Source organism: Solanum lycopersicum, chromosome 12, assembly GCF_036512215.1.
Source record: "Solanum lycopersicum chromosome 12, SLM_r2.1".
NCBI classification, from domain to species: Eukaryota; Viridiplantae; Streptophyta; class Magnoliopsida; order Solanales; family Solanaceae; genus Solanum; species Solanum lycopersicum.
The window spans coordinates 65,491,175-65,505,492 of NC_090811.1; the positions used below are offsets into that span (position 1 = coordinate 65,491,175).

Below are 14,318 nucleotides of genomic sequence, written 5' to 3' on the forward strand. Positions count from 1 at the left end.
TTTAAGAACCGAAAATCGATAATATATAAAATCGCACCCCTACGCACACTCAAAAGTCCGATAGTACTATTACAGTTGACCAGGTATCAAAATACGAAGTATTTCATATTTTGAATTCATTTTGCAGTATTGCTCTTTAATTTTTTAAAAAGCCTGAAAATATTTCTTTACCCTTCAAGCTAACTCTACCTTAACACAATTTTTGCCTGAAATTTAACTTTTAAAGCCAAACTTGAGCATTTGTTATATTTTCTCACTTTGAAGACAAGATATACTCCTTCCCTACCGACCCGTTGATCGCCATCGAAGAGTATTTCACTCAGAAAAAGATGGAAAATTAGGCTTGTCAAAACCAATTTACAATATTTTTGTTTGAAGTAAATGTTCCCAACAAAGTGATTGTACAAATCTAAATGTTCATCATCAAAATAGAAACAATAATTAGTTCTATAGAAGCTGCACAATATTAGTTATCTCCAGATGCATCTCGACTCTGGCTCATTTCACAGGTTATTCCCCTGGGGCTATTCGACAAGTACTAGAGGAAATTCAGGGTTATTCTCTGTTGTCCAGAAATCGAATGGGGTGCTGGAAAGTCAGCGAAATCCGTAGACATCTCATTCACTTTTGTGTTTTTCTTGATACTAGCTATCTGCATTATGGACATATAATGCATGTTGTTAGTTAGAAAGAGGTCTAAACAAGAACTGAAGACCAGATTCTGTGAGGTAATATTTTTACATTGTCCTCCAGATGTTTCTTTTCCTCTTGCAGCAGTTTTTCCTGCGATAATTAAAGGGTATCGTGTTCAGTCTATTGGAAAAATTAACATGATATTAACGATATATGTGAGTCGAAGTTCAGGGAATCAATGCTGCTCTGAAGATGCCAGTGGAAATGAAAACGTACCTTCTCATGAAGACCCTTAGCAGATTCAAGCAACAAATGTGTCTGCAGAAAATAAAACTATTAAGAGTTGCTTCATTCTGAGGTACTAACTGAGAACCAGATTATAATACTGAAGTCGAAAATTGTTTTAAAAATAAATGCAAATGCCTATGAAAGACAAAGCGAAAGTAGGCAAAAATAAGAGGTATAGCCGGTGGCAGAGCAAAGATAGTAAACACATGAACTAGCTGAAAGGAGGTTCACATCTACCATGTATAAATAGTATAATTTTTTGTCAGAGGGGGTTTTGGATAAACACTATAGGCGCAAGCTTGCTTCGCCCCTGGATATAACCGGAGGAATTCACAATTAATTATGGTTTCATACTATTTGGATTAGAAAATAAATCCTGAAACAAAGCATTAGAACACACGACGTTGTGACAACTTTCCAGAGTTCCAAATGATGCAGGGGCGACCGGGCGAGGTACAGAGGAAAGTAGAAATACCTTTCTAGATCTGAGTTGTATTAGAGCAGTTTGAAGTTCGTTCTCCAAATGGATAAGGTCAGTCACAGTGAGAACATCATCATTAGTTTCCTCGAGTTGCCTGTTAAATTGAGACACAGAATCAATGGAGCATAAGCTTTAAGAAACAAAAGTGAAGAATAAGATAAGTACCTTTCTGTTGTTTGTAGCAGTTTTCCCATTGTTATGAACCCTGAGTATTTAGAGTGCTATTTCCACCTCAAAATTATTGGAAAACTTTCAGCACAAAAGATGTAAGTATGATTATCCAAGGTATAACATTAACAACACACAAATGATTATTGTCGATACATTGCAAAATACGCAATGAATTGATGATAAATTACTAATCAACCGTATCAGCTACATCAATGAACAACCAGTCAGAGCATGTTTCACGATTTGATGAAATACTATTTGAGTGTTATTAGTAGGTAAATTTCAATCGAACAGCAGCATGACTTTGATGAAGAGTAAGCATTATTATAATTTGGACCTTCCATTCCAGGAGGTGGCACATCAAAGCTAACATGTATATATAGCTCCCTTATGTCCATATAGCATTATTATAATTTGGACCTTCCATTCCAGGAGGTGGCACATCAAAGCTAACATGTATATATAGCTCCCTTATGTCCATATACTTTGGAGTAGATTTTCGTAAAAGAAAAAATTCAAACATTGTTTGTTCCTGAAATTTGGTCAGTTTTAGAAAATCTATCTTCATTCAAGTTCCAAAAACTGGTCTTGAGCAATTCTTGGGTGACATTTCATTTCCACTCACGGAATTTCAATTTTCCCCCCCCAAAAAAATAAAAATGCATCTTCAAATCTTTCTATGTCCAAATACAAATCCAAGTTCCAAAACTATTTTTCAACAAACTTTAAGAACTCATTTCTTTTCAAGTTCCAAATGAAATCTATGGACAATCACTAATTTAGAGCTTGTTTAGATAGACTTATCTTAATAGCTTTTAAAGCACTCGTTCTTAGACAAAATAACAAAAATAAGTCAATAATCATAAGTTAAGATTCCTAACTTATGGCTTACGCTTATGAGTCATAAGTTATAAAACTCTTAGTATCTACGGCCCTTTTAACAAAGCAAGAACTACATGTATTTCAAAGTTTATCCAGAATAGTTCCGTCTAGATATTGATCAGTTCAAGGTTGCTCCCTCTTTTCAACGATGCAAGTTCAAAGTTACTTAACATCAGAAGTATGCAAAGTGTAACCAAATTAATTGATAACTTAAATATATGGACACACAAGAGCAGTTATTTCATGCATCAAGAGAGGATTCTAGTTCACTAGAATATAAGTTGATAGCAGTCAACTAATCAACTACCTCTGCCACCTGGATTTCTGTAGAGATCTCTTTTTCTGCTTCGACGTGGCTTTTGTATCGTTGAAGCATTTCTGTCAGACTGGAAAAGATATTATCAGATATAATTGTTAGTGGCTAAGTGTAAGGAAAATATTATCGGGAACAAATCAATTTGTATAGGTTTAAACTTAATAGTGCACCAGAAACCAAACATATTTAATAGTGTCCAATCTCTTTGGGCATTAGGCATTAAGCCATCGAAAATATCTTTTACATGGATAACAAATGTGAAGCCCCCTTCTAATTAATAAGGTATAGGTTGGAGGGGAGAGAGATCCAAAACTAGGCTTTCTAAGGGTAGTTTGGTTGGGAATAAGTGATCTTGGGTTAATTATCCAATGTATACAAGGTAACTTATCCCATAAGGTACAAATGGTGGAACAAATAATCCCATAAATGCCTAATACCTCAAACCAAACGCAGGATAAAACAGTCATGCATTTTATCACTAAAATTATTATATCTTATACCTCACACCAAACGACTCCTAAAAGTATACCCTAAGTTATAGAAAAGTTTGAGAAATGGCAACCCAACTATATGGCTAAACTACATGTTAGTGCAACGGCCAAAAAGTCGTTCCATCTTAGGGCTTGTAGGGTCGAAATCTCTCTTCTCCATACGTGTCTCAAATTGGATTTGATTAGTTTCTCATTTAAGCAAGCACTTGGTTCGCCCTTGTTTGTGTTGCATTTTGTGATCTTTTACTTCATTATGCATTTTTCAGATAGCGGAAGCATGATTTTGATAATGTCATTTTGTTAAATATGGTATAATTAGATAATGCAACTATGAGAATATTTAAATATGATATAATTAGTTAGTGTAGATATGAGAATATTCTCTAATTCCTATAATTAAAAAGTTAGGAGATTGTGTAATATTTATTAGCTTCTTTCCTTGTGTATATTATCTATAACTACTATTATATCCTCTATTAACTTGATGGAATTGTCAATTATTCATTTCCCAGTGTATCCTCTTTTGCTTCTTCTAATTTCTCATGGTATTAGAGCATTGAGTTCTGGCCCTCTCTCTGAATGTTACATTTCTTTTTCGATATGAGTTGCTGAAACCAAAAAAGGAGGGGATCGATCAACTGATTGCTAAAACAACCATATCAAAACATTGTCGAGTCACACTTCTCTCTTTTTTCTTGTCATTTAAATTTGATCTAAATTCCTTTATTTTCTTTCTCCTCTTATTTTGGTTAATTGGTTGGTTCTCTTTGTTTTTTCTGAATCTTCGTCTAGAGAAATAAGTCATTCCTACGTCCGGTTCTTTACTTCTTCGGAAAAGGGCCTAAAATACCCTTGAAGTATTGAAAATGGTACAAAATTACCCTTCATCCACCTATTGGCTCCAAAATGTCCTTCTCATCCACCTATTGGCTCAAAATACCCTTGTCATCTACTTATTGACTCCACTTATTGACTCCAAAATACCCTTGTCATCTACTTATTGGCTCCAAAATACCCTTGTCATCTACCTTTGAGTTCAAAATTGACCACTTATTTAATTGTTTTAAAATTAAACTCTTTAAATATCTTAAAATACTTGGCGTTCAACTATTGGTTATAATTTAATTTATTAATATAATTTATAAATCAACCCACTATCCACACATTACTAACTAAACGCCACTCAATTAATAATCGAATTATAATATCAAAATCGCCATAAACACTACTAAAACACGATGAAATTATAGATTCTTAAAAATGACATCCAAAATTATTCGAGTCCAAATCGAAACCCCAATTAAATTTAGGTTGAGCCGCTTATTTAGGACGACACTTTCAATAGGATTCTCTTTCAAGATTGAATTAGAAATTTATGATTAAAGGTAAAGAATTAATACATCCCCGAATTAATTCATGTACCTTTTTTAAATATAATTTTATAAATATTTATGATTTCTTTTAAAACTTTTAATATATTATTTTGAAATTTTTTTACCTATGAAGTAACATCACATAATTGAGACGTAATGATAGTTAAGATGAACATAGTCAGACTTTTAAGTTTATCGATAATTTTTATTTAGAAACTTGAATGTATGATAGTTTACTTCTATCGATATTTTCACCTCAAATTTTTAAAAACACTCAATTGGTAATAGATTTTCAGTTGTTGCATTAATAATGTGACGGGTTTATTAATTTGGAGGAGTTTAATTAGTAATGGGTGGATAGTGAATTTATTTAGCGCCACGTATTTAAAAAAATATTTAAATAGTTTAAATTTAAAACCGTTAAATAAGTGGTCAATTTTGAACCAAAAGGTGGATGACAAGGGTATTTTGGAGCCAATAGATGGGTGAGAAGGGTATTTTGGAGTCAATAGGTGGATGAAGGGTAATTTTGTACCATTTCCAATACTGAGGATATTTTAGGCCCTTTTCCATTACTTCTTTGCTTCCCACATATCACTCTCTCATGTCTGTTAAGAGACTTTTACTTCTTTGCTTCATCCGTACTTCTTTTGTGGAAAAAAAAATGAATCATTGTTAAAATATGTGACCATCTCATCTAAAAACATAAGTTGTTAGAGAGAACACACTTTTTATTATTTAGTTGTATTCTCAACAGACCCCCCCTCCCCCCACCCCCACATGTGGGCTTGATTCCTTTCTTCAAGTTCTAAGCAGGTGAAAATTCTTTTTGATATAGGTAGCGGTGAGATTTGATCTCAGGACTTTTGTCAGCTCTGATATCATAAAAGGTAAAGGCTGACTTTACCGAAAATACAAATCCAAGTTGTATCAAATCTTTCTTAAGATTTCATTATTTTGTGATTTTTAATCGATGAATATTCTCGATTCATACGGCTATTTTTAATGAAAACTAGATCTAAGTTATTCTTATCTTTCAAAAATTTTGTGCTGTAATTCACAATCAATTTGGTATTTTCCATTTAGAAGTTAATCAATGATAATGCCTGAAGATTCTTTATGTTATCCCAGGGCATATTACACTTGTCTTTGTGCACATACTCCTAAATGATTTGGAGTTGTTGAGCGAATGAACACACAACTAATTGAAACAAATTAGATATTGCTCATTCAGAATCATATTCTTTTGTGTTTTTGGGGTGACGACATTATCACCTCTTGTTATTCGATCAATCAGATGCCTTAATCTATTTTCTAGTACAAGAGTCCACAACTCAATCCTTTATCTAGGCCAAAATTTGTTTCCCTTTCTTCTAAATGTATTTATTGCACCTGTTTTGTTCATAACCTTACTCCTAAAAAGGATGAACTTCAACATAAGGCTTTTAAATGTGTCCTCGGGTATTTTCATCTATAAAAAGGTTATAAATTCTTTGATCCCTCTACAAATAAGTATTTGATCTCTATCGTTTTTCTTTTTTGAGACTTCTTTGTATTATCTCCTAATTATAAGTGCTTCCAATTCCAACTATTTCGACCTCCAGTCCACCTTCATCTCTTAAAGTCTATTCCCGACGACCTCAACATCCTTCTAAGCTAGCTAATCTAGTTAGTGTTTATAACTCTGATACATGTACGCAAAGTACTCCTGGTGGCTCATGGTGGCTCATTACCTGCTCTAACGTCTTTCTACTTTGATCGAGTACCTATCAGTTGATCTTCCCATTTCTCTTCACAAAGGTACTAAAACAACTATCAATCATACTCTCACTTATAATTAAGCAGTTAGGAGATTGTGTAATATAATATTTGTTTTTTTCCTTATTTTCATTTTTTAGTAACAACTATCTAATCCCATTAACTTGAAAGAATAACAACCAATTCAACTCAAAATATGTCTTATCTTTCTTCTACCTTCTACAAATAATAACTCTTATTTATTCATCCATATGAGATATCTTGTGTCCAATAATTTGGCACTCTTTGCAATAAAGTTGATCATTATGTTGTTTTATATACATTTACAATGACAAACACATACTTTTGGTTGCAATAACAAGTAATGATTTACTTGAGTAGTATCGTAAATCAAAGATTTGTGAAAAATAATATACTTTGCAGGCAATTAGGAGACACAATCTAGCAATAGAATTGTCATTTTCTATAAAAGACCATAAAAAAATGGTATGTTTAGGAAACCCGTTGATACTCATATGAGTGCAGATGCATGTTACGAATTTTCCCGACAAAAGAAGCCTTCAAAGCTAAGTTGGTTAGACTCTCCAAAAATATTATCGCACCCGTGTCGGATCCTTCAAAAATACACTATTTTGGAGGACCCAACACGCACCCATCGACATTTTTGAAGAATCTGAGCAACATAGCTTTGAAGTACCCTAGTAGCTCTTAAAGATTTTTTGACAAACTCATTTCACGATCACACAACTAAACATCTCACACTTGTTGTTAGTCAGTTTTTTCCAAGTGTGTGACAATTAGGAGTGACAAAACTAACTCATGAAAATATGTTGTTCAATTTGTTAACCTAGCCTATTTTGGCTTGTCTAAATCAAGCTCATGTAGAGTTGGGTTGGGTTTACATGTAGGCCATATCGACCCATAAGAAGTATTTTTACAGTATTTTTTATAAGAACATTGGTGTTTAATATAGGTGTGGATCTAGAGAGGAAGTCTAAATCTGTGATTGCTAAGTACATATGCATCATTTTATTCTATTGGTGTAACATGACGATTGCAAATGATATCCATAATATCAATTACTAAGTACATATGCATCTCATTCATTCATTCATTCATTCATATGAGATATCTTTGTGTGTAACATGACCATTGCAAATCATATAGAGGTCGGGCACTATGATGTTATCGGAGGAAATTTAGTATGTTGAAAAAGTTAAAAAGAAACAAAATCTAGTGAATATATCAAGTGCAAACCCAAAATATTAAGCAATAAATTAGACTATAAGTTCATGTGTAAAGAAGTTTCTCAAAGAGTTCAAATGGGCAGTGGATGCATCAATATAATCAAATTTCAATTCTTTATGAAAATGTTATGATCCGAAATAACTCACATGTTGTTATAGGCATAAACCATTGCTAGATATATTCTACTTCTACACTAGATCAAGTAACCATATTCCGTTGCAAGATCTTCAAAGAGACCACATTGTTTCCTATTAAAACACAATATTCAAACGTAAAATATCTATCAAAAGATGATCCCACCCACATTAGTGTATCTTATGCCCCCAATCCTATATTAGTAGTCTTTTGCCTGGGGCGAATTTATATATTAAAAAAATATGGATTTCGTGTTTTATTTATCTAGAAAAAAACCCATCTTTTCCTTACCCTTTGATAAGACGAGGAAATCAAACTTGTAGAGCAAAATGAAGTGATAGGAAGAGAAGACGCTAGCAGGAATCCGTATTCATGCAAGCCCCTCAAGGAAGAGAGCGCATTTTTGTGGTAACTAATGGATATTTAAGATGACTCAATTCATACCATGTCATAAAAGTTAGATTCTACTGATGTTGTTTGACTTATTCATTAACTTTCCACTTAAATTGCATGGGATCAGAGAACTATTAGTAGTGATAGGGATGTTTCTTAGCTCTTTCTCGAAAAGGTTATGGGATAAGCTTGACACTAAATTGATGTTTATTCTTCTTATTACCTTCAAATCAATGGACAAATTGAAGTGATCGATGGTACACTCGGTAACACCTGGAGCCATGGTCAGGGGTAAGCTTAGCTCATATGAGGACCACTTATCTTTGGTTAAGTTTCCTTACCATTGTATATTCAATCTTCTATTGATGTCTTCACTTGAATTTGTTCACCCTTTTTTATCTACTTGCATTGTCTCAATAAGTTGTGAGTTTGGATGCCAAGAAAAAAATGAAGCCATGAAGACAATTCATGAAAATGCAGGCCTTATCCCTACCTCAGAGGTAGCGAGATTTTTTCTGAGTCCTTAGCTCAGGAAAACCAGTCCAACGCAACCTCATAGATGAAGTGACAGAAGTACAAAAACAACCGACAATAACAAAAATAGTAGATAGTTAGAAAACAAAAACTACAAAAACTAATACAATAATTGAGATACAAGAAAAATAGATTAAGAATTGATAGAAAAGAGACTAACCAAGTAGTACTATGACTACTAATGTGAACAAACAACAAGACAACGCACTGCTACTTCGCAACCTCCATACTATCTTGTCTAAGATCATGTTCTCGGCAAACTCAAATGGTATCCTTTCATGTCTTATCACCTATCACAATACTTCTTTGGTCTACCCCTACATATCCTCAAAACCATCCATAGCCAACCTCTCAAACCTCCGCACTCATCAGTTCATCTCCTTTTCACATGTTGAGCCATCTCATTCTTGCTTTGCACAATCAAAACTACTCCCATGTCCCACCTTATCCTAAATATCCTCATTTCTAGTCCTATCCCTCCTTGTATGCCCAATATCCATCACTAACATTCTTTATTCCGCAACTTGAGAAAATGAATACCGAAGAAAGCAAACAAAGAGGATTATTTTTTAACCTCAAGATTGGATTTTAGGTTCACTTGAGTGAATGGTTCCCAAAAAGATGAAGAAAAACAAGCTTCTACGATCTCTTAACCGATGAAGGAACCTTCTAAGCTATTAAACACATTAATGATAATGCTCGTAATTAAGATAAATTTTCTAATGATTCTCTTGTGCGTGATGTCTGATGTTAGCGGTTTATCTCATTTTGTTGTATAATTGAAGAATTTTCTAAAAGGGGGATAATAAACATACATTGCTACACCTACAACACGATTGACTTTCAGCCAAGCAAAGAAGTTACAAGCACTTTGGATTACTTTTTTGAAGTGGGAAGCATTCAATAAGCCTTTGGAGGATTTTATCTCATGTTCCACCATTGTTGGACTCGTAGCACGATCTAGAAACGAAGCTTGGAGTTAACTTGGAAGCCTCGAATTATAGTCTGATATGTCTTTGGTTCATTATGATTCATTCTTCATTATGATGCATGAGAATTGGATTCCTTGAACATCTAAGAAGTGTTATCAAAAGCAAAAAATGCAAAAAAGCTCTAAGTATTGTTGGGCTTTCCGTGCAAACAAAGTGTGGATTTTAATGAAAAAAGGCACAGAGGGGGAAAATACAAATATATTAATTCGTTCTAAATTTTTCGACATGAATGACAAATAATATGAACTAAGAAATTGAAATTTTTTCCCAAAGAAAGTGAAATATCAATTATTTAGTGGTCTTTTCAGAAGAAGCTCATTGGAAGAGAAAAATATGTGTTACAATCTTGATGAGGACAATGAAGCGCACACTAAGTGCGGTAATGTGCTCAACACTTTTTGAGCCTTACTTTGGGCCTTAAGCATGCCTTTGAAAACACTCGTCTAAGATATTTGTAGAAGTAATGTATAATATTCTTATGTTGCATGTGGATGACTTAATTATCTTAGATAACGATTATGTCTCTATAGTTGTTGATGGTAACTATCTAATTTAAGTATAAAAAAGGCTTATGTGTATTATTTCATGTTATTTCAACGAAGGGATTCTTGTTTGGCCTTCAGTATGATTTGCCTAATGTTTTGGTATATTTCTTTTGATGTAGATATGTCAAGCTTGAGGACGAATCCTTTTCATCATAAAAGAATGATATGATTTCATAAGGCCGAGAATGGACAAAAAAAATATTGACTCGTGCTAAAATCAAATGTATTCACGGACTGTTGCATGTTGAAGTGACTTCAAGATATGGTTAAAAGAAGCTTGGAGGGCCATATTAAATGATGTTGTGATCTCAACGACCCAACTAGAGATGGGTTGGGGGAGGGGGCTCCATGCGATTGCCTAGACTTAGGGTAAAAACTCAAGTCTATTACATTGCACTGGCCTTGGTGTTCCCTTCTACAACGTTCGCGAAGCATCGATGAGCTGCTTGAAAAAACAACGTACGGATATGAGACACAAAACCCAAAGTTAACTAGAATTAACGATGATACTTGACGCGCTGGGGAAATTTATTGAGCACATGCTAGAATGTAGGCAAAGCACGACGAGTAACTTGAAGTAATGCACACATTGTGCCACCTAAAGTGGAGCTTCCTAGAGTTATCAATTCAACCTGATGCATTGGGGAGATTTTATCAAGCCAACATGGTGTGCTAGTCCTGCAAAGAGGAGAAATTTAGTTTGGAGAATTTTCATTTGTTCTTAGAATAATTAGGGTGTTATATATTGGGGGGGGGGGGGGGGGCTCATATTTGGGAGGAGATGATAAGATATGGAAAATTATGATGCCCTTTCCGGGGAAGAAAATATTTATTGCTTGAATTGAACTTGAGTGCACTTCAAATTTATTGCTTGAATTGAACTTAAGTGTACTTTTTTAATGATGAATCCTTTCACTTTACATCTTTATATATTTTGTGTTTCTTATAATTCTCCTGGATGGTTGGCTTTATTAGGATAAACTCGTGTTTATTAGTTTTTATTTAGTTGTTACTTAATTGCTACAAGTAAATTTAGTTTGTTCCAGTATTCATCTAATTTTCTCCTTAAAGATTAGGTTATGCTAGTTCCTTAAGTTTAGTAGAGTTAGATACATTCTCTTAATATTTAGGTGATAAACATCATTGAATAAAATTCATAATGTGTGCTTATATTCTCAAATTCTTTAGGCTAAGCCTATCTATTAATTACTCGCATTACCACAGACATCCAATTGAAGTAATGAATCTTTATGTTCAGTAGTATCGATTGGAATTCTATCTCATTATTTAGAGATAATGATTAGAAGAAAAAAATCCAAATCAACACTTTCTCTTGAGTTTCACACCGAACTCTCAATTATTCCCTAATCCTACTTTAATTTTTCAAGAATCTATTTATTAAAAATCACCTCTACTATTAGTTGTTTCCTTTTCCTTAATGAATGATGGTGATAGTTTAGGTAAGAAAAGGAAAAATCGGATAATTGAGGTGTATTTTAATGCATAATGGCAATAGTTCAGGTAGAAAAATGGAACAAATAATAGTTGAGGCCTAAATGCCGAGAAATGCTAGTAGTTTAAGTGTTTTTTGTAAAATATTATCTCTTTTATTTTTATTAATTGATTAGCACGGATTCTGTATTACACAATCAGATAACTTTACCTCTGGTAAAGTCCCTCGTCAATTGTGGCAAACTTAACTACTTTTTGGAGATTGAGGTTAAGTATGTTCCACATTGGATTGTCTAATCATAGTCAGGATTCATCCTTGAGATACAGTCAGAACTAGATATGATTGAGGCAAAGGGATCACCACGCCGTATGTTCAAGTTCACCATCCAAAACAGTTGATGGTTCACCCCGCCGATGCAATGCTATATCGGTGCACAGTTGGTATGTTGCAATATACATCTTTCAGCATGTCTTGATATCTCATTTGCACCTAACGAACTATCCTAATTCATGCATTTCCCAAGCATTAGCACCGAAAGGCGATTAAAAAGGTTATTCGATATCTAAAATTGTTAGTAACCTCGTGCCTACTAACTTTTTGTCATTCTAACATGAACTTATATATGTATGTGATTGTTGACCATGGATGATTCACAAGATAGAATCTCGACTTTAATGTGGCTTAGGCAATCCTCACTTCTTTGAGTTAGGTTTTGAGGTTGATCTAGACACAAGATCCATTTTTTTAACAGAGCAAGACCCATCTCAATTCTCATTTCTGATGACGGTTCCCGCATATTAAATTGTCCATGCACCAGATGTTCAGCCCGAGGCATTAAAGGGTGTGAAGAGTAGAGTTCCACATCGATTCTTTACAAGACGAGTGGTCTCTTTAATATGGTTTGGACATCCTCATCTCTTCAGCTAGATTTTGGGCGTTGAGTTACGCAACCCAAGATCCATTCTTTAACAACTATTATTACTTTTCTTTATTTGCTGAATTCTCTTCATTCCCACCTTCTTTATATGGAGTTTTACTGCACTTAAGCCTACGATCTTTCGTAAACAGTCTCTCTACATCCGCGATATAGTGATTAGGTATGGTTATTTGCTCATATTCTCAAGCTCTTTTATACTCCTATCAATTACTTGTTACTCCCAAAAGAGTTTATTATATTCTATGAGGTATCTCATTATTTTCCCAATTTTATAATATTGACATCGTACATATCACATGCAAAAAAAGAAAAGTAAACCCTCTTATGCATATCACTAAGATCAACACCAAAATCTACACCACTAAGACAGCTCATTGTCGATAAACGTGTCAACCTAAAAAACTATTCATCTTCCTAAAAACTCAACACGTCACCACAATTAAAGTCTTAAGCAAAATTATACTAAAACAGAAAAAAAAAAAAAAAAACCTGTTATTGCTGGAGAATTCATGGAGCCTGCCTCGATTTGAGATGATAACAACAGCAACATCGACATCGCAGAGAACGGAAATTTCTTTAGCTTTCTTCAATAAACCTTTCCTCCGTTTACAGAACGCAACTTGCCTGCAATTTTTATCTTGAATTCGCTTAATTTCTACCTTCCTTCGCCCCATTTTTTTTTTCGCCGATGAAAAGCCCTAATCCACAAATTTCAGATGTCTAGAAGATTCTTCTATCATCGGCGTTACACCTACCCAGCTCTTCTCTTTTGTGTGTGCGCTTGTTACAGAGTTACCATTTTTGTTCTTTTACTCACTTCACTCTAATTAAATCTCTTCGGTCCCTTTTCGTCTTCCCTCTCTGTTTTTTACTTGGCATATTTTGGTGCAAATACAAAGAGGAACTAGAATTATTATGATAAACTACGGTAAAAAATAAAAATAATAAATAAAGTTAAAAAATATTAAAATAATAGCATAGAATTAATTCGTTTTCAATATACTCCCTCCGTTTCAAAAAGAATAATCTACTTTTCTTTTTAGTCTTTTTTAAAAAGGATAATTTCTTTTTTTCTTTGTAATATTTTAGTTTCAGTCATTCATGTGACATGTTTAAGATCACAAGATCAAAAATTAATTTTGTACATTTAATCTAATTTTAATTTATGACTAAAGATTTTAAAAATTATTTTTTATACTCTTAAATTTCGTGTTAAATCAAACTAGATTATTTTTTATAAAATGAATAAAATATTATAATTTAAATAATAATAAAATAAAAATTATATTTAAATTAACGATATAAATACAAACAAAGTAACAAACGTCCAAATAAAGATGTTAAAAGAAGATAAATTTACAAAATTTAGCTAAATACGTGGCAATAAAAATAGAGAGAGCGACACTGGCTATGATGCGGCCGCTTAAATCGGTAGTCGATAAACAAATGATTAAAATATAATGGAAGCTAAAATTTTATATTATTATAATTATAACACAAATTTTGTTGTTTAATTGCTGACGTATATTATGTCTCTGAAGATACGTAAGTACTTTTAGATTTGTGTTAAATAAGACAAAAAATAATTAAATTTATTTTTTATGAATTCGATAAAATATTACATAACTTAGTTTAAAATAACAAATTAAATATCTAACTTGCGAATTAAATTATTAAAAATATTTTAA

General features: G+C 33.2%; 1 protein-coding gene across 1 annotated transcript; it reads right to left on the bottom strand.

The window, feature by feature from the left end:
- Positions 1-313: 313 nt before the first annotated feature.
- Positions 314-13,469, bottom strand: MBP15 (MADS-box transcription factor MBP15). Its single transcript, NM_001365682.1, has 7 exons — positions 13,120-13,469; positions 2,763-2,841; positions 1,568-1,623; positions 1,397-1,496; positions 910-951; positions 742-783; positions 314-652 (listed from the first exon to the last, which is right to left on the bottom strand). The coding sequence occupies exons 1-7, from the start codon at positions 13,302-13,304 to the stop codon at positions 539-541; spliced, it is 618 nt and encodes a 205-aa protein (NP_001352611.1). The 5' UTR covers positions 13,305-13,469; the 3' UTR covers positions 314-538.
- Positions 13,470-14,318: the final 849 nt, after the last annotated feature.

Excerpts from the sequence above, each read along its gene's own strand:
- MBP15 (NM_001365682.1), bottom strand. The coding sequence starts at position 13,304 with ATGGGGCGAAGGAAGGTAGAAATTAAGCGAATTCAAGATAAAAATTGC. Across the intron at positions 952-1,396 it reads TACAACTCAGATCTAGAAAG|ACACATTTGTTGCTTGAATC; the intron begins GTATTTCTACTT and ends TATTTTCTGCAG. Across the intron at positions 784-909 it reads CTAAGGGTCTTCATGAGAAG|GAAAAACTGCTGCAAGAGGA; the intron begins GTACGTTTTCAT and ends TAATTATCGCAG.